Here is a 24,253-nt window from a genome sequence, read left to right as displayed (position 1 = left end):
GAGGTACTGGGCTGGCCCCTCTGCCCCCCAGCAAGCCGACCTACTTGTGTTTCCAGAGGCAGCCCTGCAGATGACAATGCATACACACCACCCAAGTGCCAATTACAACTGGAACTACAGGGCAGGATAATAATTATAGCTGCCAGTTCTCATCGAGTAGAGTAGTGTCGGCTACAAGAATGTGCAGCCATTTGGTTTATCCTGGGAAGACATCAAACTGGTGACCAAGGCTAGAAAGTTAATATTCTTTATAGAAGGGAATATGGGGCATATAGAAAGGGAATACATCCTAAAAGATTTGGGACAGAGCCCTGGTCTTGAAGACGTGTTATTAAGCAGCCATGGCCTTGAGTAACCACGAGGAGAGAAGATTTCATCAATGTATGGAAAGCCTGCTTATGTGGCAGGTGCTAGTGTAGACACTGGTTCAAAGGTGACAAAGCTGATTAGCCCCTGTAGAGACAAAGTTTCCCTTCTTCCCTCTGAACATTCACTGAAACACAATGAGCAGGACACCTGACAAAAGAAAAGATGTTACCATTCCCCACGGGCAGGCAGTCACAGCCCAGCCGCACTCAGAGACCTGTTTACCCCCTTTTCCTAAATGGTTGTCAGTGATGGCCATGAAGAATGGATGGATCTGGGATAGAACTTAGCTTGCATGAAGATCCTAGCTAGACTTTGAATGAGCCAAGGGATAGCTATGATCTTATAAGGAGAGTGGCTATGGTACGTAATATTCTGTTCTGAGATAGATAACCCACACCACCCCCAGTCAGGTGGGGAAGGGCACCTATTTCTTTTCTGATACTATCTAGTCTTTGTGCAGCTAACAGGTACTCCAGACAGAGGTACTCTCCTTCAGGGTGGCTGGGTGGAGGACCTTGATTCTAAGTGTGGGTTGAAAGCTTGATATAAGCTTCCCCTTATATTAAGTCGCTCAGCATGCTATATATATCTATGCCACAGTGGAGGAGATGGTTCTCTGAGCCGCAGCACCTTCCTGAAGCTGGCATTGTGACTGGGAGAGACAGAAAGCAGTATGTTAAGTAGCCAAGCTAAGACTGTCATAGATATAGAAAGACTGGGGTTATCTGAAGAACCAGGCTCTGTGGAAAGAGATTACTGAATGGTTGCCCAGGTCTGAGCCAGCTCAGGTTTGAGAGCAAGGGAGGCCTTGTCCAGGTCACCCAGAAGCACAGCCGGAGAGACTTTCCCTTGCCCACCATTCCTGGGCCAGAGGAGGGCTTCAGGAGAAGTGGAGAACATCAAGGCCATGGGAGAGCCCAGCTGCATCTGGGGCACAGTGAGAAGCCCCTGAAGGGTCTCGGTGGTCAGACCCACCTTTCCAAATATGTTGGGGTTGCCTGGACACCAACTCAGGAGTTGGAGGGAACTGAGGCAGGGTTAGCAGTGGGTGAAGAAAGATTGACGGAATGGAGTGATATTTGCAGGTGACTAGCAGTTCTGTTAGGGTATGGAAAGGACACAGGAAGAGCAGGACAGACAAAGACTGTCCTGCCTGGATGGTCCTTGATGGACTGCTGCTTCTGAGGAAGGTGGCCTGGCCTAACTCAGTCTCAGAGAAGAATGTGCTAAACTGAGGTGCCTTGAGGTATTCAGAGGACTTGGAGATGCAGGTGCACAGCCTGAGGGAACCCCAGGACTCAAAGCACACCCAGAGAGTCATCCCAAAAGCATGTAGGCAAGTATGGGTATGATCACTTAAGGAAGGACGGCAACAGGAAGACAGCGAGCATGGAGTAGAGCCTTGAGAGAGAAAGAGCGACACCTAGTGGCCACGAGAAGATCAACACGGGATTAGCAAAAATGACTAAAGCGATGTCAAGCACTGGAGGAGACCTCGAGGGGAAGGGGAACATTCACCAACAAATGTTTACAGGACGAATTTCAGGTACTAATGGGGAAACAGAGGGAGATCCTGATCTGAAACATCCTATCTTACAGCTCCAAGAAAAATGAGTCCATTATCATTACGTGCAGAACATGGCGGCAGGCAGGCCTGGTGCTGGTGGCAAGCAGACAGGGCATTGGAGCAGAAGCAGGAGCTCACATCTTAATCTATGAATAGGAAGCAGGGAACTTCTCAAGCTAACTCAACAATGGCATCAGTCTTTTGAAATTCCAAAGCCTGTCCCCCCCCCAGTAAAACCACACCTCCTAAACCTCCCCCAAACAGCCACCATCTGGGGACCAAGTATTCAAACACCCAAAACTCATGGGAGGCATGTAGTCTAGGCTGGCCCTGAACTTACTTATATCCAAGAAGGAAATACTCTTGACCTTTTGGTCCTCCTGCCTCTGAGGGCCAGAATTTACAGGTATGCGCCACACATCCAGCTTCATAGAATGCAAACCCCAGGTTTCCTGCGTGCTAGGCCTACTCAATCACCCGAGCCACATCCTCAGCCAGTGAGGTAGGCGCTTGAAGGAAATGGTGCCGTGAGACACAACAGAGCCACAGAGTCAGGGCCAGAGTCACCGTGGTTACATCTTAAAGTGAGGAGACAGTGACCCAGAGGCAGGCCCTGCCACTATGAGGAGTGGGAACTGCAAAGAAGAGTAGGAGGCTGGCCGCTCAGGCCCTTCCAGGCCCTTCAGATTAGCAGCGTGGGGTCTCCTTGTCAGTGTCCAGGAAAGCAAGCACTGAAAGGGTTTTAGACAAAGATGTGACCTGCCTGGAGTAGGGAAGGGAGGAGCAGAAGTGCTTGCCAGAGGAAAAAAGTGTTCATAGAGGAACTATAGTCCACAGAGGTAGGGACCCAGTCAGAGTGGAATAGGACCCTCCCAGAAATCTTCTCAACAATTAAAACCAGCTACCGTGTAGTCCAGACACCTACTAAGGGTTCTAGCACGTAGCTCATTTATTTCTCTCAGTGCCCTACCCAAGGGATATTTATGTTGGCCATGTTCTTTCTAGAGGAAGAGATCTTATTTTTCTCTGTGTTAAACAGTTCAAGTCCACCCTTACTCTGGTGGTGCTGTGTCTGGTGTGCTCACTGCCCAAATGCCCTCTCTCTACCCTTCTCTAGCTAGCCCTTCCGTGGTACCATTTCTCAGCTCAGATGTCATCTGCTCATCAAGGTCAGTCCTGGCCGCCACACAGACTCTGCTTCATCCACCCAGTCATGGCTGTTAGCATTCTGTCTAAGCTCCACCCCACAGTTACCTGCCAGGCATGCTCCTCCCCAGTTACCCAGCAACAGCCAGGTAGGCCTGGCCCACTATAAGAGGGGCTGCTCGCTCCCCTCCTCTCTCTCTTGCTCTCTTATTCTTACCTCTCTCTTACCTCTTGCCCCCTTGCTCCCCCTCTCTCCCCAGTCCCTCACCCTCCCCTCCACATGGTCATGGCCGGCCTCTACTTCTCTACAATCTTTTTCTCTCTGCCTTTCTCTGCCTCTACTACTCTCTTAACTCCTCTCCCCATGCCCTAAATAAACTCTATACTATACCTTCACGTGGCTGGTCCCTCAGGGGGAAGGGATGCCACAGCATGGGCCCGCAGAGGTACCCCCTTCCCCCATACCTCACCACACCCCCATAGAACATATCCCCAATCTCTTTATCTTTTTATAAACACAACAATGGCCCCTTCTCCACTGTGGCTTGCCCCTTCCAGGAAACACTTCACAGTGTTTACGGTTGGTAGGCTGCTACTCAAGTCCCTGAGTGAGGCCCTTGAGAATGAGCCATGTCTGTCTTAGTCCTCCATCCCATGTCTATCTGTGGAGACACGGGATCACATGCCTGTGTACTAGCACTCATGACAAACTCACGCTCAAGGCTAGCCTGGGCTATATACAGCGAGACCCTGTCTCAAAAAAAGAGAGGCTCCAAAGGGATGCAAGTTGGTCTTGAACCCAAGTCTCTCTAATCCCAAACCCGTCCTTAATCCATACAGGGACACTCATCTTCCCTGCCCCAGGGAAACTCAGCTGGCTCAGGACCCAGTTGATCAGACTTGCTGAAAGTTACCACAGGTTTGTGGCTGGTGGCAACAATCCAGTAAGGAGCCCAGGGCCCTAAAGACTGGTATAGCTAATTAGGGATGTATGGGGCTTTGAACAGCCTCCACTTGAGCTCTAACTCTGAGACCAACAGGGAGCTCTGGGTGACTGCCAGCCTTCTAGACAGACCTACAGATATGCAGCTGGTCAATACTGCCCTGCATTTCACAGCCTGGTTGTGTGCCTTATTCCTTTGGTACATAGGGACAGTGGAAGGGTTCTGACAGGCCTGCGTCTCTCAGGCATCTCCTCACTGTATCCTAAGGGCCCTGGCCTTCTCATCTGAAGATGGAGGAGGTCGTGTTACAACTGTACCGTGCTTTAATTCTCAAAATACAGTGTGAGCCCGTGAAGGCGGAGTCTATGCCGTGTACATGCCACCAATCCTCTCAGCTATTAGTTAAGGCCCATTTGGATGAAGAATGTTTGCATGTATAAATGGGAATATAGCACCACATCTACCTGGCTGTCTATTTTATGAACAAAATGTAGTCAATACCATTTATTCCCACTGGAAGATGGCTCTGTACCTCATGATAGACAGTACTACTAAAAGGACAAGCCTAACTTCCCTGGACAGTTTGAGCAAACAGGACCCTGCATAGACAAAGGCTTCTGAGGGAGAACGAAGCAGAAATGATAGGCGAGAGAGCGTGGATTCGCATCTTGGAACTAAGATAAGGGCAGGTCCCAATGAAGGAATTGTGGGGAAAGAATAGAAGCCCTGGGTTTGCAGGTTCTGAGGCCACCTTTAGGTATTGGTGGGGACCCAGACCGGATAGGAATAAACCTAGGAGCTAACAACCGTCAAAGCAGGACTGAGGGCGAGTAGGAGCCTGCACCAGCTCTTGTATTCATTTGGTTTTCACCACCGTAACGGAATGGCTGGGAGTGTAAAGGAGAGAAGGTCGACATTTGCTTGCATTTAGAGTTTTCCATGCTCTGCAGCTGGCTGTTTCAGGACCTCATGGCTCATGGCGGAAGGGCGTGACACACAGTCTCCTTATCAGGAAGTACAGAGTGGCACAGGAAACCTGAGGGGCCAGATGCCCTTCCAAGGTCTGACCTTAGTGGCCATTTCCTCCATGCAAGCCCTGCCTTCCAGCACCCCAATAATTCCAGCCATTCTGTGCTGAATCAAGGAGTTGAGCCCTCATGATCCAATCACCTCCTCCCCCCCCCCCCCCGTCTCTGTCTCTGGGGACCAAACCTCTTGGGGACACTTAATTTCCAAACTATCTGTAGAGACAGCTGACCCAATGAAGCAGAGCTTCAGACTGTAACCTAAATGTTTCCAGAAGAACCAACACCCCTCATAGCTTCCGACTTGGGAAACATGGAGAACAAAACCAGCCTTGGAGCCCAGAGGCTTGGTGTGGGCCCTGGCTCCACACTGACCAGGTGTGAACGCTTGAACGGGCCACGTGCTCACTGTGTTCCCATTTCCCTATTTATTAAATAGGAACAGTAATCTTATTAATCTCATAGTGCCTGGGGGATGATGAGTTAATACCTGTGAAACATTAGGGCCGGGCACACAGTAAATTCTATCTTAGTATTTGCCAGCATTTCTTTTCTCGTTTTCTATAAGACCTCTATCTCAAGCTGGTGTCAACCTTCTAATGTAGTTGAGGATGACTTTGAATTCCTGGCCCCTGCCTCCCTCCTAGGTACTGGAATTACAGAGACGTACCACTAAGCATGTTTAATGAGTTGCTGGGGTTCGAATCCAGGGCTTTGTGTATGATAGACTGGAGACTTGAGTGTGCCGGTTAGGTATTAGATATTCATCTCCTATGAAGTCTGATGTTCCAGGACCTCAGAACCAAGTGGCTTTGGTTTTTTCTTTCTGTCTGTTTCATATTTTCTCAGTAAGAGTTAATGTTACCCCGCCTCTCAGAATTAGAGTTATAGTATCTTCTCTAAAATTCAAACTAAAAATTAAATCAATATTAAGAAAACCAAAAGCAATGCCCTCCCTCCTTCCCTCCATCCATCCATCCATCCATCCATCCACCCACCCTCCCTCCCGTGCGTGGCTTGAGGGTGGGGTTTGCACGGCAACCTCTCCTTTGCCTCAGTTAGTGACAGGTGGCACTGCCAAGAATAAATTGTCCTCCCTCACACTCTGATGTGAAGACAATGAAACTGACTCCAAACTGAAGCTATCACAGGCTTAGTGGAACTGTCTGCTCTGGGGGCAACCACAGAAGAAAACAAGGGCGGAATTTCTCCCCGGGAGTTAGGCAGGAATACTATGACATTCCTTCTCTAGCAGACCTTAACTCAATGCCAGTAAAGAGTCACGTGTGGCAGCATCACTGTGCAGGACCTGCAGCCCTGACCTGGCCTGGGTGTGGGTAAATGTTATACACGCAGTGAACACTGGTCAGGTGGTGCCAATGGGTGGCCATGGTCAATTACCAACGGAGGATGTTTTGTCACACATGATGTCTAAAAATCAAGCAGGCACAACAGTGTGCTCCTGCGATCCCAGCTGGAGAGTGCCAGGGGCAGACAGAAGGTTCCTTCTCTCGAGCTTGCTGCCCAGCTTGTCCAGAGAAAACAGCAAGCACCAGGCTCAGTAAAGAGACCCTATCTCAAAAAGTAAGACGGGGCCAGTGATGACCTGAGTTCAGGGCCCAGGATCCACTCAGTGGAAGAACTGGCAGTAGCAAATTGTCCTCTGACTTCCATATGAGCACACCCCACGCCCAACACACACACTAAACCTTTTCTTCTTACTTTTGTTTTGTTTTGTTTTGAGACAGGGTCTCTCTTCATAGTCATGTCTGGTCTGGAACTCCCTATGAAGACCAGACTGGACTGAAGGTGAGAATTGCCAGCTTCAGTCTTCTGAGCGCTGGGGCTAAAGGGGTGTGTCCAGCTTTGTTTTGTTTCGTTTTGTTTTTTAATTGAAAACAATAAGGTGAAGAGTGATAGAAGATACCTGACCAACATGTGACCTTCACACACATGCACACAGTCACATACACATGCTCACACAAACATCTTCACACACACTCATGCTCACTCACACCACACACACCACATACTCACACACCTACCCCCGCCATAGCACACACATATTCACACACACACACACCACATATCACACTCACATACACACACACACTCACTCAGACTCACACTCACATACACCACATGTACCACACACTCACACACACACACAACACACACAACACACACAACACACACTATACACACACATACAACATAACACACACACATACCACACACATCTACACCTACCATATACATATAACACACACATATCACACACACAAACACCACACACACACACACACACACACACACATATAAAAGACATGATGTAGACAAAACATCCCCCACTGTCTTTTACCAAAACATGAAAATTGGCCATGCACACCCAGCTATGAGGCAAAAGTCACCCTGGAGCAGAGGCTGTGATGGGGCTGCATTACAGAATGAACATTATCACTCACGTGCCCTTTTTAAGAAAGGAAACGAAAGTTGTGTGAGGGAGGAATCAGCTGAAGGCAGGGAAAGCAGATGGCGGTGCAGGCAGGCTCTTGAGTCAGAAGGAAGGTCTGAAAAGCCTCGTGTGAGCAGCAGACACCGTTGCCCTCAGTGCTGCCGAGTGTGGGTTGTACAAAACCTGGAGAAGGTGTCAGCAGCACTTGGCACACTGTGCAGGCGGAACTCTATAGCAACCGTCCAGCTTGTGTCTCCTTCACATAATATGCCAAGCTGCTTATTTAAAATCCCAACAAAGGGATGCCTTCTCGGGAAGAGCGCCCAGAGAAGGGCTTTAGTCACTTGTCAGCAGAAGTCCTAGTGTCTCTCAGCAAGAATGACCCAGAGCCAGGACCTTTCAGGGCTGCTGTGAAGAGTGGTCCCTGCTCAATACTAGATCACTGCATTGCTTCTGACTGGAGGTGTGGAGTGAATCCTCAGCAGAGTGCGTGCTGACCCACTGCGGAGGCCTGACCTTCTTTATACCTTCCCCTACTCAGTGATGGCTGAGGGTCACATTGTTCACTTAGAGTCGTTGTTACTGCTTTCCCTGACAGGGTCACAGGTGGCCCAAGCTTGCCTTAGATTCTCTATGTAACCAGACTCCATGTGCCACCAGCCTCAGCTCTAGATTTTTGGTATGATTGACTGAAATCTAGAAAGTAGCATTTTCCTCGCTACATTTTGATTCCATGTTTCTGCCATGCTGGAGTCTGAACTCAGGGCGCTGTGTTTGGTGAGTACTCTACCACTGTCCTAAAGCCCAGGCTCTGTGCCGTACTCCGAGATGAAATTCGCTGGCACTGAAGGCCTGAGATGAGTCACCGTGGGCAGGTGAGGTGGCACACAAGTTTAATCCCAGCACTTGGAAGGCAGAGGCAGGCAAACCTCTGTTTTAGAGTTCCCGGCTAGTCTGGTCTAAAGAGTGAGTTCCAGGACAGCCAGGGCTACATAGAGAAACTGTTTCAAAAAACAAGCAAACAGCACCAGCCAACTGGGTAGCAGGTAGCACAGAGGGACTTGAGGATTGGATGGGAAATTGATCTAAACAAATTCTACAGCACCTTCTCACCTGGAAATTGTTTTCAGTCCTTTTAGTATAGTGGTTCTCATGCTTCCTAATGTTACAACCCTTTAGCATTGTCCATCGTGTTGTGCTGACCCCCAACCATAACTTTAATGTCATTGCTAATTCATAACTGTAATTTTGCTACAGAAAATTGGGAATAGTTCTACTTCAAGACCTATGTCTGATACCCCACATAATCCAGCTGTGACAATGCACACTGGGATCCCAGACAGAGGCAGGAGGATCGCTGTGAGTTTGAGGCTGGCTGTATAGGGCTATATTGTGAGATCTTCAAAAAAGCAAAAACAAAAACAAAAACAAAAAACAAATAATCAAACTGGAGGAAAAACTTGGCTGTTCCAGAGAGTGACAAATCGGAAATTAGTCAATGTGTGGAACATAAGGAGAGGGGCAGATTAGCCACACTTGATGGGGCTTACAGAAGAGCCAAGGAGCTGGCAGTGATTATAGAGACAGGAGGTTCCGCATCACCTTGGTGATGGATGGGAAGATACAAGCAGGCTTGTGCTTGTGATAGCAGACGTGCCTGTCTCTGCCCTGAGGTCTGCAACCTGACATTGAGTGACATCACAATCAAACATTATCTTCAGGGAATTCTTATCAAAACGAACAATTACGTCTTGAAACCGTCTTATATATGGTTCATTCCAAACAATGTCTTTGTGCACCCACTTTCCCTTCCCAGAACCCCAGGATACCTGTGTACTTGTGACCTTCAAGTTGCTCTTTTTTATAGATTTCTTGAAATTTTCTACATAAACAATCAGGCCAGCTGCGTGTTAAGATAGCTTTGATGACCACATCCGACAGCAAGCCTTCTATTTCTTTTTCTCAGGAATATCATGCTTCTATATCCTGCTGAGAGTGAATGTCTTTGCCTTGTTCCTGACATTAGGGAAACGCACACAGCCTTTTACTGGAAAAGACAATGCCACCCGCCAGTTTCTCCTAGATTCTCTTGCAGAATGAGAAAATTCCTTTATATTCCTAGTTTGATGAGGATCTATTTCATTGAGAATGTATGTTGAACATCAAATGCCTTTTTGATTTTGAGACATGCTTTTCCTTGTTAATATACTGAATTACATGTACTGAATGCCTCAAATATTGGAGTCCATGGTATCCAGCAGTTACCTTCAGAATACTTCTAAGATAACTTGGATTATGGTCACTTACTTTTGGCTATAAATTAACATTTAGAATATTTTTCTTGAAAACTGAGTTTGAGTTTCATGTTGCCTGGGGTATTGGGCAGAGCTTTAGAAAGATTGGCTTTTTCACGTGTCCAGTGAGAAATAGCATTGGGGATAGACCAGTCCCAGGAAAGATGGCTGTGGACAGCCATGTAAAGCAATAAACCAGACAAGCCTGGAGGGCCAGACTGGTTTGCCATCAGTAGTAACCATCACAAGTTGACCTTACTCTCTGTATGCTTTCTTTTGCTTTTTTTTTAATTAAATATATTCTTCATTTACATTTCAAATATTGTCCCCTTTCCTGGTTCCCTCACTCCTGAAAGTCTCATAACACATCTCCCTTCCCCCTGTTCCCCAATCAACCCTCTCCCACTTCCTTGTCCCAGCATTCCCCCACACTGCGGCATCGAGCCTTTTCAGGACCAAGGGCCTCTCCTCCCTTTGATGTCCAACAAGGCCATCCTCTGCTGCCTATGTGTCTGGAGCCATGGGTAACTCCATGTGTACTCTCTGGTTGATGGTTTTGATCCTGGGAGCTCTGGGGGTACTGGGTGGCTCATATTGTTGTTCCTCCTATGGTGCGGCAAACCCCTTCAGCTCTTTGGAACCTTTCTCTAGCTCCCCCACTGGGGACCCTGTGCTCAGTTCAATGGCTGGCTGACAGTGTCCTCCTCTGTATTTGTCATGCACTAGCAGAGCCTCTCAGGTGACAGCTATATCCAGCTCTGGTCAACAAGTCCTTATGGGCATCAATAATAGTGTCTGGGTTTTGTAACTGTATATGGGATGGATCACCAGGTGGGGTAGTCTCTGGATGGTCCTTCCCTCAGAATCTGCTCCATACTTTGTCTTTGTATCTCCTTCTGTGGGAATTTTGTTCCCTCTTCTAAGAAGGACCAGAGAATCCATACTTTGTACTTCCTTCTTGTGCATCATTTGATCTGTGAATCATGTCTTGGGCATTCCAAGCTTCTGGGCTAATATCCCCTTATCAGTGAGTACATACCATGTGTGTTCTTTTATGATTGAGTTACCTCACTCAGGATGATATTTTCTAATTCCATCCATTTGTCTAAGAATTTCATGAATTCATTGTTTTTAATAACTGAGTAGTATTCCATTGTATAAATATACCACATTTTCTGTATCCGTTCCTCTGTTGAGAAACATCTGGGTTCTTTCCAGCTTCTGACTATTATAAATAGGGCTGCTATAAACATAGTGGAGCATGTGTCTTTATTACATGCTGGAGAATCCTCTGGGTATATGCCCAGGAGTGGTATAACAGGGTCCTCCGGTAGTATTATGCCCAGTTTTCTGAGAAACTGCCGAACTGATTTCCATGTTTTCTGATTATTTCCAGTCATTGCAACAATATAGCTGATGGATGCAACTTAAGGAGCAAAAGTTTTACTTTGGCTTCAGTTGAGGGCACAGTCCATTATAGCAGAGAAGAGGCAGCAAGGAGTTGAGAGAGCCGGTCATCTGCCCTTGGGTGCTGGCCGAGCGGCATCAGTTACAAACACCATTTCATCTTTGCTCAAAGGTCAGAGTGACTGCCCAGCCCAACACTCATTATAGTGTAAGAAAATAAGAGCACAGATGACAGCGGCTGTAGCTCCAGTCCTCCCAACAGCACACGCACTGTCTGTGGGGCTGGTGTGTTACCCAAACTGTCATCATCTCCTTTCTTGCTCCACTCTTCAACTTGGTAGCTCAGTCAGATTCCTTAAAAGTGGCCCCACCCCAAAAGCCATCTGGAAATGCCATCCCATAATGAGTGTCCAGCAGCATCCATGGAAGGTGGTGAGGGGATTTGTGTTTGATTGGTTTACAAAGCAGCTCTGCAAACATGCAGTCATTGAAAAGAATGGGGACTGGAGAGATGGCTCAGCGGTTAAGAGCACTGACTGCTCTTCCGAAGGTCCTGAGTTCAAATCCCAGCGACCACATGGTGGTTCACAACCATCTGTAACAAGATCTGACTCCCTCTTCTGGAGTGTCTGAAGACAGCTACTTGCATATAATAAAATATATATATCTTTAATAAAAAGAATGAAGCAGAATTGTGCACACGAGTTAATACGGCTTTGCTTTCTCACAGGGTTACCTGGAGCCACAGGAAATCCAGGGGAAAAGGGAGAAAAGGGAGATGCTGGTGAACTGGGCCTACCTGGAAATGAGGGCCCACCAGGGCAGAAAGGTGACAAGGGAGACAAAGGAGACGTGTCCAATGATGTGCTTTTGACAGGTAGGCTGGTGCCCTCCCGGCACTAGGGCACAGAGGCCTGCCTTGTCCAAACCATGGCCGCTCTGGTGACCTTTTTCTTCCCTGGGTCTCTCCTCTGCAGCAGGTTCTGGAATTTTGTTTCCTCCTTGTTCGTCTGAAACAGGGTCTTCTGTACTCCAGGCTAACCTGGAACTCTCTATGTAGCAGAGACTGACTGGCCTTGGCCAGCCCAAGTGTTGCGATTATAGCTGTGTACCACCGTGCTCAGCATGGAGGTCTGCATTTTCAAAGCCGTGCCTGTTTCTCCTTGTAGGCAAGTCTGAATCTGGTATCTAGCGTGAGTAATTTAAGACATTTGCCTTGGTTGGTAGGGTGTGGTGGCTTCTGAGAGACTAAAGCTGCAAGCTGGCATCAAGTTTGATTACGTGGTCAGACCAAGGTCACACGGTGAACAAGGCAGAGTCCAATGAGGCTCACAGTTGGTCGGCTACTCACCAACGCTTCTCCTACCTGGCCGTCAAGTAGGAGGGTTTCCAATGACAGGTGGCCAGTCTCCCCGAAGGCACTCCGAGTGTCTCTGGGATTGGATAGTAATCAAGGTCTGTAGGAGATGGGGGTCTAGCTCAGTAATAAAGTGCTCACGCGGCTTGCAAGAGCTGCTGGGTTAAATTCCCCGAGTACAAGGAGAATGGGAAGGGCAGGGTGAGGGAAAGGAGGAAGGTGAGGAAGAAGTAGAGGAAGAGCAGGAGGGGGAGGGGAAGAAGAGGTCCTTTGGGACTTTAGGAAGTCAGAACTGGGGTCCTCTGGCACTGCAGTGACAATGGCCTGGTTCTGCTGAGAGCTACCCAAGCTGAGATCCTGTCCACTGGTGACCTTAAGTAACCACCACGCTCCTGAGAGGATCCCACTACCACCTCACGGAGAGACTTGGAAGAACGAAGGGAAGATTGATAGAACTCTTGGCACAGATCTTACAGACAGTGGGTCATCTGGACCTACCATGGTACCTCGTTAATTCGGTAAAGACAGAGCTAACCTAAGTCATCTCTAGGAAGGGGGTACACACAGTGGGACGCCAGAGCTATTCCCTTATCTTTCCCTGACTGGAAACTGTCCCTGTGGAGAATGCTGTATCAGTTTCTCCTTTTCCTTCTCTCTAGGTGCCAAAGGTGACCAAGGTCCCCCTGGCCCCCCTGGTCCCCCTGGACCTCCAGGCCCTCCAGGAAGCAGAAGATCCAAAGGCCCTCGGCAGCCAAATGTGTTCAACAGCCAGTGTCCAGGTCACTACACCCTGCCCAAAGGGATCCCACTCCTTATGCTAAAGATACCCTCTTCCAGACTTCGTGACCAAATTTTCAAAGGAGATATTGTCCTAAGTGAGACTGATCCCTGAAATATGCTCACAGGAAGTCTGAATCCCTGCCCTGGGAATGGGACCCTGGTCAGGCCCAGCATCGGTGGAGCCTTCCCTCACCAGTCTCCTCACACCTCCCTGTTGTGACTCTTCCTGGCCATGTAACCCGCTCCCTCCCCCCAGAAGCAGGGTTTATATTTGGTTTGTTTTTTAATTACTGTTACAACTTTAAGACACAGGGCCACTAGGTCCCCTGAGAGCAGCATCATGAGGACTAAGCTGTTAACTATAGCAACCAGTTCCTGAGAGAGTAAGAAACTGGAAGATAGTGGGCCAGTCAAATTGGTTAACAGCCTGCAGAGAGTGCTCGTAGGATCTCTATCGCTATCTGGAGTGTGTGTGTTGGGGGAGGGCATTGAACCCCAGTATACCGCTAAGTTATACCTGCAATCCTCCACCACTTAGTTTTGAGTGCTAAGACTGCCAGACACAGTGTTCAGTACTTAGTTCTTCTGGTTCCCATGACTATCCTGGGATGCCGACACACTTGTTTCTAATTTACAGAGAGAAAACAGCCAAAGAGCAGCCTGGCCCCGCTCAAGTCAAAAGTTCCTGTGAAACAAAGGATAATAATAATAATAATAATGGAAAATATTTCAACAGTGGATTTAGAACTAGAGATTACCCAGAATGCCTTGCCTGTCTTAAAACTACAAGGCACAACTCGAGCTGTCACTTCAGCAGCAGATGTGGAGGAGGACCCTGACCTCCAAACGCCTGCATTGTTTGGAATAGTGTTCTTCTTAGATATTTCCAGGGAGCGGACCCGGCTGTCAGAGGGAGACGCTGGTTGGGAGCCTGGGCTTTGGGCTGAAAAGCAAGCAACCAAGAAACATGGTGGAGATGCTATAATGGATCCACCGGGGGCTTTGCGAGCAAGTGGAGGTTATAGATACAAAGCCACTAACCACTAACCCGCTGTGACAACCTCATCGATTGTTGCCATTTTAGGGGAGACGTGTGTCATACCCAATGATGACACCTTGGTGGGAAGAGCTGACGAGAAAGTAAATGAGCACCGTTCTCCACAAACAGGTACCAGCCCTGCCCCTGCCCCGCCCCTGCCCCAGCCCCCGCCCCGCCAGGACTGGGGTGCGCCTTAGGGCTGGGGTGCGCCTTAGGGCTGGGGTGTGCCTTAGGGCCTGAGTGATTCACCTGCCCGCACAGGCCCTGGATTCAATCCCCAGTACCACACACAAAACTTCCATTTGGAAATTCAAAACCTAACGCCTTAAGTGGCTGGCATGTAACTCTCTTTTCTTCTGACAGAATCCATGATCGCTTCCATTGGCAAACCAACCCAAGTCCTAAAAGTGAGAGAGACTTTTGGGACTTGGATAAGGGAGTCTGCTAACAAAAGTGATGACCGCATTTGGGTGACTGAACATTTCTCAGGTACTTCCCTCCAGAGACATCCATTATGTGTAATCGGTTGCCTACCTTCAAGGTTATCTCACGTGTCTGAGATCTCCACTAGTGTTAGTGCAAGGCTCCTTATCTCACGTGTCTGAGATCTCCACTAGTGTTAGTGCAAGGCTCCTTATCTCACGTGTCTGAGATCTCCACTAGTGTTAGTGCAAGGCTCCTTATCGTAGAAAGCGCAACCCAATGTGTAGGACATTTTCCTAGCTTGAATGTGCAAGCTGTGTGGTTCAGGTCCCAGAGACATGAGGACTGCAGTGTAAACACTGCAATCATAACACAGTAACCAGACAGAAATAAAGAGCATGACAGCTACAGGTTTTACCAACTAATCCGTACTGCGGAAGAGATATAAAATACAAATACAGCTTACAAATACTAATCATCTGGCTCTGTGATCTGATGTGTTCAGGATGATATGGCCTTAGCTATAAAAGATGAATTCTACGGGCACAGCCCATTGTTCTCTGAGTTTGATACCAGCCTGTGAGAGTACTTTTGCCCTTATTTCTCACGGGGTTGGGGTAGGGGGAGGCAAAGAGCCATTCCATGGCCTCTCCACGTCTGAACTTAGGCCTGGTCACACTGTCCTCAAAAGATGTGGCCAAAGTGGCCGGTGGTAGTAGGGGTGGCCTCATTCCAGAAGGGTCTGACAGTATACATCAGTTGGCAAATAGCTAAGAACCACTGCTTTATTTAATCAACACTAACTGATCCATTCAGTAGTAACCTCTGTCTACCAAGCTGGGGGGTCCGGGCTCCAAGGAAGAGAGCAATGCTGTGTAGGGGCAGCTGTGGTCTCAGTGCTTAGGAAGGAATGGGGTGCAGCAAGCAGTAGCTGTACAAGCACCAAACATTTGTTCCTGGGACAGGCTCGTGTTGCTTGATTTTATAAATACTATAGAGTGAGTGGGTGGGAGGGGACAGATGTTCTCTGGCCACCTGACTGTTCATGGCCAGTGCCGCCATTGCTGGTGGGTAAGAGTCTTCCTCTTCCCCTCCCACAGGCATCATGGTGAAAGAGTTCAAAGATCTGCCGGCGCTCCTCAATAGCAGTTTCACCCTCCTTCACCTCCCTCATTATTTCCATGGCTGTGGGCACGCCGTTTACAACAACTCTCTCTACTACCACAAAGGAGGCTCCAACACCATAGTGAGGTGAGCCACCGTGCTGTGCCCTGCAGTGTCTCCTCAGCGTGCATACTGGGTGCTGTCTTCTGCCAGTGCTTAGAAGTGTATTGTCATCTTTATGTGTCTAGAGAGATCAACCAGGGTTTGCGCCACCCTCCCACCAAAGGAATGGCAGAATACAGTGAGGGACTCCACCCCCAGGCCCCTGCTGATGTGCCCCGTGGGAAGATGAGAGGCAGGGAGCAAAGATGTGGAATTGTGGCCACTGCCACTCTCACATCCATTAAGACCGGAAGCAATGAGGACAGAGCTTTCCTGGCCGGAAGGGTTGTTCTCCGACATAGTGGGGCTTGCTTATTTGTCTTGAGATAAGTCAGGTTGTTAAGACTCTTTCCCTGGAGGAGAAATTAAAACATCTATCCTTCCTCCCAAAGTCTCAGTGATTCCACCAAAGTCCAGTCAGGGGAACCAATGAGTTTACCAGGCTTACTTACTGAGCAATGGGCTAGTGGTTACAGGCAGGAACAAGGGTGACCTTAAAGCAGCCACACTGACCCTCTACACACAGCATGGATGATGGCTGCCCCTTTCCCCTAGTCCTTCTCCACCTTTATCCTCTTGCTCTCCTCAAGACCCCCAAGGCCACATGTAACTGGGGCAGGGTTGCATACAACGGGTTGGAAGGGCAGTTGGGTACTTGTGAGAAACCCACAGCCCTCCCTACTCCCTTCGATGAGGGAAGGTCAGCGGTCAGCTCCCCCAGGGTCACGACCTTTGCAAGCAGACTCAGCCAGTTTAGCTTGGAGGACAGCAGTACTGGAAATGCCCACCCCTTGCCTCACTCTGCCCCTGACTCTTCCACATGACACCATCTCTTGCCATCCTTTATGGGTAAACTCTGGTGCTAGTAGAAGAGGAAAGAATTCACCTCCTGCTGACACCGTCACCGGAGCCCCTGGTCCCTGATGTCTGTTTAAGTTACCAGGGGCTATTGGGCCACAATTGTGGGAATAGGGGCTCTAGGGTAAAGAATCCCTAAAATGAGAAATGATAGCTTTTTAAAAATGGGGCTTAGAGGTTTGGTTTTTTAAGGTATGGGTTCAAATCCTGGGCCTCACACATACTAGAAACAATCTCTATCGAGAGCACATCACCCCCCCCCTTTCTGCTTTTAATTTTTACTGTGAGAATGCGTTCCCTGGGGAGAAATGTAACAACAATCTACCTGCTCCTTACAGAACACAGGCACATCAAGGCGTGGCTCCACTAAAGTCCAGCTTGGGGAACTGGTGGATTTATTGGTCCTGCTTTTAGAGCTTTTACACACCAAAGCAGCCCTGCCACCAGGAAGTCTCACCCCAGCATGATAGACACCCCAGCTTTACCAAGGGAGTCCCCTCCCCCACGGCAGTGAGCAAGACCATGTGCAACTAGGGCAGAATTACAGACAAAGGGCCCGAGGATGAGAACTCAGAGACCCTTCTAACACCCCATGCCCTAGGAAGCCACATCCACAATCAAGAAGCCCTGTCACAGAGGCTGTTGTTAGGAGAAAGACCGTCATGCTCAGAGTGTGGTGGTCTACCGCAGTTTTGCCAAGCTGCCCAGGCTGTTCATAATTTTCTCTGTGTTGCCAAGGAAGGCCCTGGACTTACTGTTAGAGACCACTCAAGAACATTTCACACCACCGAAAGTATAAGTTAGAGTCCTTTATTTAATCCTGTGATGAGGCACTGACTCCTGCCACAAAGAACTCTTCTCCCTAAGCAAGGCAGGATGGGGTTTATAAAGAAAACCCGAATTACATCACACCGAAGGAGGCAGGGGAGGGTCAACATTCTCAAAGGTTTCAGTTCATTTGATAAAACGATTTATGTTGTAAAACAACAGGTAAGTGAGAACCTCTGCTCAGCAGGATGGACCCAGTCCGGGGCTGGGGAACAGTGTGGGGGAAGGGGGGAAGTGCAAGACGGAGCTAGCCAAAACTAGGACAAAAATGGTCACTCTGGGGCAGTTCACTTAGGATCCTTCCACCTTAGCCTCCCAAGTACCCCAGATTATACACAGCCTTGGACCACTACCAGCTTGGGTGAGCTGTGCTGACTGGGTGGGGACTTCTCCTCAGCCTAGACCTACAGCAAATCGCATGCCTAGAGCAGCAGGAAGAACAGGATGTGTGGAGGCTGCAGCTCCGGTAAGGCAGAAACCTGCTCCCACCCCCTGGGGCTAGACGGCAGCACAGAGCTCCCAGCACTCAGGAGTTGGAATGGCGGGAGTCCTTCGCAAGTGCTTGTTCTTCTCAGGCCCCTTTCCAGGTAGCTCAGCTTCCCTAGTTCTGTTTGCTGGGCTTCCTCGGTCACACTGGCTTCCTGCGCGCTGCTGCTCAGTAGCGCCCCCTGGTGTTTTCTTTTAACCTGATATCCCTGACTTATTCCCAGATTTAGCTAATAATTGAACCATAATTCGCTTTTTTGGTATTATTTTGGTTTGGGGTCTGGGAAATCAGATCCCAGAGCTAAGAGGCGTGGAATCCCATGCAAGAAAGTTGTCTCCAGAGCCTTTACTACATCTCTTCTCAGCTAGTGGCCTTTTCCTGAGTTTAAATTGTCTTTGTTGTTATTATAAAATTTCAACATGAAATAAAGGAATAACCCGCAAACTTGGGAGTTTTAAAACTTGAATTTAGGGGCTACAGATGCATTTCAGTTGAGAAGTGTTGAAAACTCTGGGTTTGATCTTCAGCACTACAGAAACAAGGCTGGCTGGTAGAATCCCAGCACTTGGCAGTGAAGGCAAGAGGACTAGGTGTTCAAGGCTATCCTCAACCACACTGCTAATTTCAGGGCAGTCCTCAACACCACACGACTGTCTCCCTTTGCTTCTGCTAGCACAGGCTAGTTGTTGCCTTGCTGTTCAGAACATCACTGGAGGGCGAGTAGAACAGTTTCCCGGAACCTTTTGGGGACAGGGAGCTCCAGGCCTGATCCACTCAGCTTAATAAGGAGTACAACAAATCACCCGTGTGCACAGACATGTGCAGCCTTGAGCTTTCCCATCCGGTCTCCTCGTTCCAACTCTGAGACTTCTTGTATATGGATAAACGCTTAGGTCATAAGCTTTGGCTTATTCCAGGACTAGCTTGTAGCTTACTTAACACATTTATTTTATTTTATGTCTTCCACACAGCTAGTTATTTCTCAGATTTATGCAACCATCTTCTCCAGAGTTCAGCGCCAATCTCCAGAGCCTGACTCTTTCCCAGAACCCGCCCTCCTGCCAGAACTCCCACCTCCTATTTCCTGCCTCAGCTCATTGGCCACAGGCTATTTTTATTGACAGGTGGTGCTTCTATACAGTTCATGAGAATTCTCTCTACAGACATGTTTACTCCACTCTAACTCACTTTTAAAAATATGTTTCAGATTTGAATTTGGGAAAGAAACACCTCAAACTCTGAAGCTTGAAAATGCTTTGTATTTTGATCGAAAATACCTCTTTGCAAATTCCAAGACTTACTTCAACATAGCAGTGGATGAGAAGGGCCTCTGGATTATCTACGCCTCAAGTGCGGATGGTTCAAGCATCCTCGTAGCTCAGCTGGATGAGAGGACCTTCTCTGTGGGGCAGCACATCAACACCACATACCCCAAATCCAAGGCTGGCAATGCCTTCATAGCTCAAGGAATCCTCTACGTCACAGACACCAGAGATACGAGGATCACTTTTGCCTTTGATTTGTTAGGAGGAAAACAGATCAATGCAAACTTTGATTTCAGAATGTCACAGTCTGTCCTTGCCATGCTGTCATACAATATGAGAGATCAGCACTTATACTCGTGGGAAGATGGCCATCTGATGCTCTATCCTGTGCAGTTTTTGTCAGCGGCATCGAGCCGGCGATAGGCTTGCTGTCTGCTCCCTCATTATATGCCACGTGTTTTCTGGGGTTTGTTCAAACCCAGCAGAAAGCTAGCCTGTAAAGGATTTCTAGATACTCGGGGCACAAACCCATGCCACAGTCTCTTGTGCCAGCATTGAGTCCCCTTTAAGCCAGGTTGTTTAAATGACTACAGATCGGAAGTGGAAATGGATGAGATCTGGTGACCCTTGGTCCCTCCTCAAACTCAGCAAGTTAGCTCTGCCCCCTGTCCTCAGTGTCCCCATCGGTCATATGAAACATCTGAGTGCGACTGGCCACATTCCCTCTACCTATATGAAGTTCTGTGATTCTTGCCTGGTTACATATCAGGCTGCTTTCTGGTTTCTTATTTTTTTTCTTCACATGTAAACGATTTTACCTGCAGCTTGAGGGGTATGTGCCTATCAGTGATAGTGTACATTTATTTGGTATTTAGGGAGGATCCACAGGCTCTTATGGCTTCTAAGGTATTATATTATCCATAATTTGTTATATTTCTCTGAATAAGCACCTGCCACTATAGAATGATTATTGTTTTCAGCTCTAAGTACAGACCCAAGATTCATAAAGACCATGAATAGATACAGGCTCGGGACTCTAAATAAAACTGCGTCAGGCCCGTCTAGATGCCTGTCAGTTTCTGATCATGCCCCTTTGCTGCTGGGGATCATACACACAAAATCTTCAGTGCGTGGTCCCTTTTGCCAAGGCCACGGGATTGTTATCACAGTATCAAACCTTAATTGGCCAATCATCTGGTTAGAAGCATGGAAACGTGACGGTTTTTCCAAACGGGCACCATCTGCACTTCCTGTCTAGAATAAGGGAAGGCAACAGGGTCGAAGGCTGAGGCCAGCTTACCCCCATTCCTGTACCACCGCATCCCTACACCTAAGAGCCATGCCTCAGACCATGGCATGGAAGCAGAGCAGCTCTGTCAATCCAAACCCTAGTCCTGCAGAAAGGAACAATGCTGGCCTTTAATCTGAGGACACAAAATGAGTCAGATTCTCAGAAGAGCTTGCTTCCTGGGTCTTTTTAGGTTTTCTTGAGCCTTGGCAGAGGGGGCAGCTAAGGGCAGCATCAAATGGAACAAGAGACCTCCAGCTGTGGAGGTGTTCTCTCCCAAATGGTTCACAAGGTTGGATCTTGGATGGTAAGAATCTGGTTTAATTGGCTCCTACAAGACCTTAAATAACCGTGTTCTCTGCCAACTCCTTCTGCCTGGCACTGAGTTCCAGGCAGGCCTATGCCGCTTCAAGAGGGAGCTGGGAATTTCATCACCCCCCTGAAGATCAGAAGAGAAACTACAGAAACTGTTTGGGAAAGACTGACCAGCAATTCCAAACCCATTCTCAGTGGGCCTGTCTGTGACCTGGTTTAATCTTTATAACAGAAGCATCTTAAGACTTGTGGTGTGCATTTTAACTGTTTAAATGTCCCTGCCCTCTGCAATCACCCAGGCAGCTGTTGCTGGTGCACCTGTTGAGTTCTCAAAAGCTTCCCCACTTCTTGATTAGATTGATTATACAGATTGTCAGCACAGCTTTTAAAGATATTCTCTCAGATTCGTTTGTCACAATGTAGAGTTCTAATGTTTTATTAGTGTATCTACTGAATGGTCTTGTTCTTTTAAAGTATTCAAATATGTGGTTCTGTTTCTGAGTACAGTATAATTTCATTTATTATTACTTAGTAGCATTGTTGAGAACAGATACAATACTAATTGTACATGTAAGCAAAATACTTTATTGAATTAGCTCACACAGTTTTGATATCTGAACTATCAAATGTCTTAGCTTTCCTTTCCTTTCCTTTCTCCCACCGTCCCTCTCTCCACCCCCTTTCTCTCTCTCTCCCTCTCCCTCCCCCTTCTTTCTTTCTTTCTTTCTTTCTTTCTTATTTTCTTTCTTTCTTTCTTATTTTCTTTCTTTCTTTCTTATTTTCTTTCTTTCTTATTTTCTTTCTTTCTTTCTTATTTTCTTTCTTATTTTCTTTCTTTCTTTCTTATTTTCTTTCTTTCTTCTTTCTCTTTCTTTCTTTCTTTCTTTCTTCCTTTCTTTCTTTCTTTCTTTCTTTCTTTCTTTCTTTCTTTCTTTCTTTCTTTCTTTCTTTCTTTCTTTCTTTCTTTCTTTCTTTCTTTCTTTCTGTGTTTGCCCAGACTGATCACAGACTCCCGCTGCAGCTTCCTGTGTGCTGGGACCACAGACACAGTGGCTCTTTGGCTCTCTTAATTGTGTGTAAGGAATCATACATACACTCACTATTAGAGAAACTCATCTGAAGATTTTTGTTTCTTTCCATGACTGTTTCTTTCTTTCTTTTGTTATGGTGTAGTGGGATTAGAACAAGTAAGATCTACTGATGTTTAAAGAGTTTATCTTTACAGAAGGAAAGGAATTCAGGTTTTATTTCTTTTCTTGCAAACAGTACTTCATTCTATATCACTCAACATGGTGTTTCAGGCTCACTGCTAAAATAGTGTGCACAACCTTGTATTTTTAAATGAAGATATTAATCATCCCTGCTGTCACTTGTAGCCAGGTTGTTCTAAAAGCACTTCTCTGTATGAAACCAAGTCATTCTCCAATTCTTCTGATACCGTTACACTAGAAATCACACCTTCCAGCTTCAAAGGTAGGCCAGACTCAATATTCCAAAGCATTTCTTTTAACTAATACAGAGTCCAACTAAGGATGCAGAGGTGGCTCTGGCCTCAGTATATCAGGAGGCAGAGGTGATGGACAGAGAAAGTGGTCCAGGCTGAAGATTTTGAATCAGTTCTGGTCTTGGGTTCATTCGGTGTCTTTTTACCTTCATAATGAGACAAGATGAAATGACAAATGAGAAAGCGCAACTCTTGAAAAGTCATCCATCATCCTCTGGGCGTAGCAAGTAACTTAACTTGGGCATTGCCTGTCTGGTGTTGCGCTACCTGAAGGAGAAGTGGAGGGGGGAGTTCCTCAGTTTTCATCAGCGCTGTGGCCTGTTTATCATATAATCTCCCATCGGTAACCACAGATTCTAAATGACCAACAAATAATAGTTGTAAGTATTAAAATAAAATTATCCTAAATATAATCACATGTAAAAACAAGTGTATTGCTGTTTTTACTTCATGGTGTGTGTATGTATGTGTGTACACATTGTGGTAGAATTGTGTTGCTGGTTTTTCTGTAGAAACTCTGTTTGCTAGTTCTGTCTGAATACTGGGAAGTCAGTAACACGGACTGTTCTTGCTACAGGAAACACGGAAAATGGATAACTAGAAACTAGACCTGTTCTAGTATGTTCTCTGTTGCTGTGATACACACCCTGATCACAAACAGCTCAGGGAAGCAGGGGTTTATTTCAGTTTACACTGTAGTCCATCATAAGGGAAGCCAAGGCAGAGCTAAGGAGGAGGACCAGAGGTGTGCTGTTTACTGCCCTGTGCTTGGGTTTTCTCCTGCAGCTCAGAACCACAGGCTCTAGAGTGGTACCGCCCACAGTGGGCCAGCCTTCCTGAATGTCAACCCAGACAATTCTTCACAGACTCAAATGCACACTAACATGACAGAGGCATGTTTTCATTGGTGACACATTCCCAGATGTGTCAAGTTTACAACCAAGATTACGTGGCATGGAATTGGGCACACAGAAACATAAATACAGTGCAGATTGGCTAACACAAGGAAGGCAAGGTAACTGGAAAACTATCCAGAATAAAGAATAAAAATGGCAACTTGAAAACACTAGGTTTGTGGGCCGGAGAGAAGGCTCAGAGGTAAAGAGCACTGACAGCAGTAAAGAGCACTGACTGCTCTTCCAGAGGTCCTGAGTTCAAATCCCAGCAACCACATGGTAGCTTTCAACCATCTATAATGGGATCCGATGCCCCCTTCTGTTGTGTCTGCAGACAGCAACAGTGTACTAATATAACTAATATTTAAATTAAAAAAACAACAACCTAGATTTGCATGAATTTGGACCAGTCCCAATTCCTTGGGAAAAGAATAATAGAATACTACTGAGCTGGATTGTTTTGTGTCAATTTAACACAAGCTAGAGGCACTTGGGAGGAGGGAACTTCAATTAAGAAAATGCTTCATAAGGTCTGACTTAATGTAAGCACGTAAGGCGTTTTCCTAGTGACTGGTGTGGGAGGGCCTTGTGGGTGAGACCACCTCTGTACTGGTGGGCGTGGGTTCTATAAGAAGCGGGCCGAGAAAAGCCAGAGTTGGAAGCCGATAAACAGCATCTTTCCATGGCCTCTGCACCAGCTCCTGCCTCCAGGTTCTGCCTTCCTGCAGTGGTGAACAGTG

At 47.3% G+C, this 24,253-nt stretch overlaps 1 protein-coding gene across 1 annotated transcript in view; it reads left to right on the top strand.

Annotated features, from left to right (window-relative positions):
* Positions 1-23,030, top strand: part of Gldn (gliomedin) — a 53,105-nt gene extending 30,075 nt beyond the window's left edge. The window contains exons 5-10 of the mRNA XM_052188324.1: positions 11,938-12,084; positions 13,224-13,343; positions 14,429-14,512; positions 14,747-14,872; positions 15,907-16,057; positions 19,453-23,030. Of these exons, the coding sequence (XP_052044284.1) occupies positions 11,938-12,084; positions 13,224-13,343; positions 14,429-14,512; positions 14,747-14,872; positions 15,907-16,057; positions 19,453-19,933 (1,109 nt within the window). The 3' untranslated portion in view covers positions 19,934-23,030. The remainder of the gene's footprint in view (positions 1-11,937; positions 12,085-13,223; positions 13,344-14,428; positions 14,513-14,746; positions 14,873-15,906; positions 16,058-19,452) is intronic.
* The last annotated feature ends 1,223 nt before the right edge of the window (positions 23,031-24,253 follow it).

The sequence above is a fragment of the Apodemus sylvaticus genome, chromosome 7 (assembly GCF_947179515.1).
Source record: "Apodemus sylvaticus chromosome 7, mApoSyl1.1, whole genome shotgun sequence".
Classification (NCBI taxonomy): Eukaryota; Metazoa; Chordata; class Mammalia; order Rodentia; family Muridae; genus Apodemus; species Apodemus sylvaticus.
This window is presented reverse-complemented; position numbering and strand designations above follow the sequence as displayed.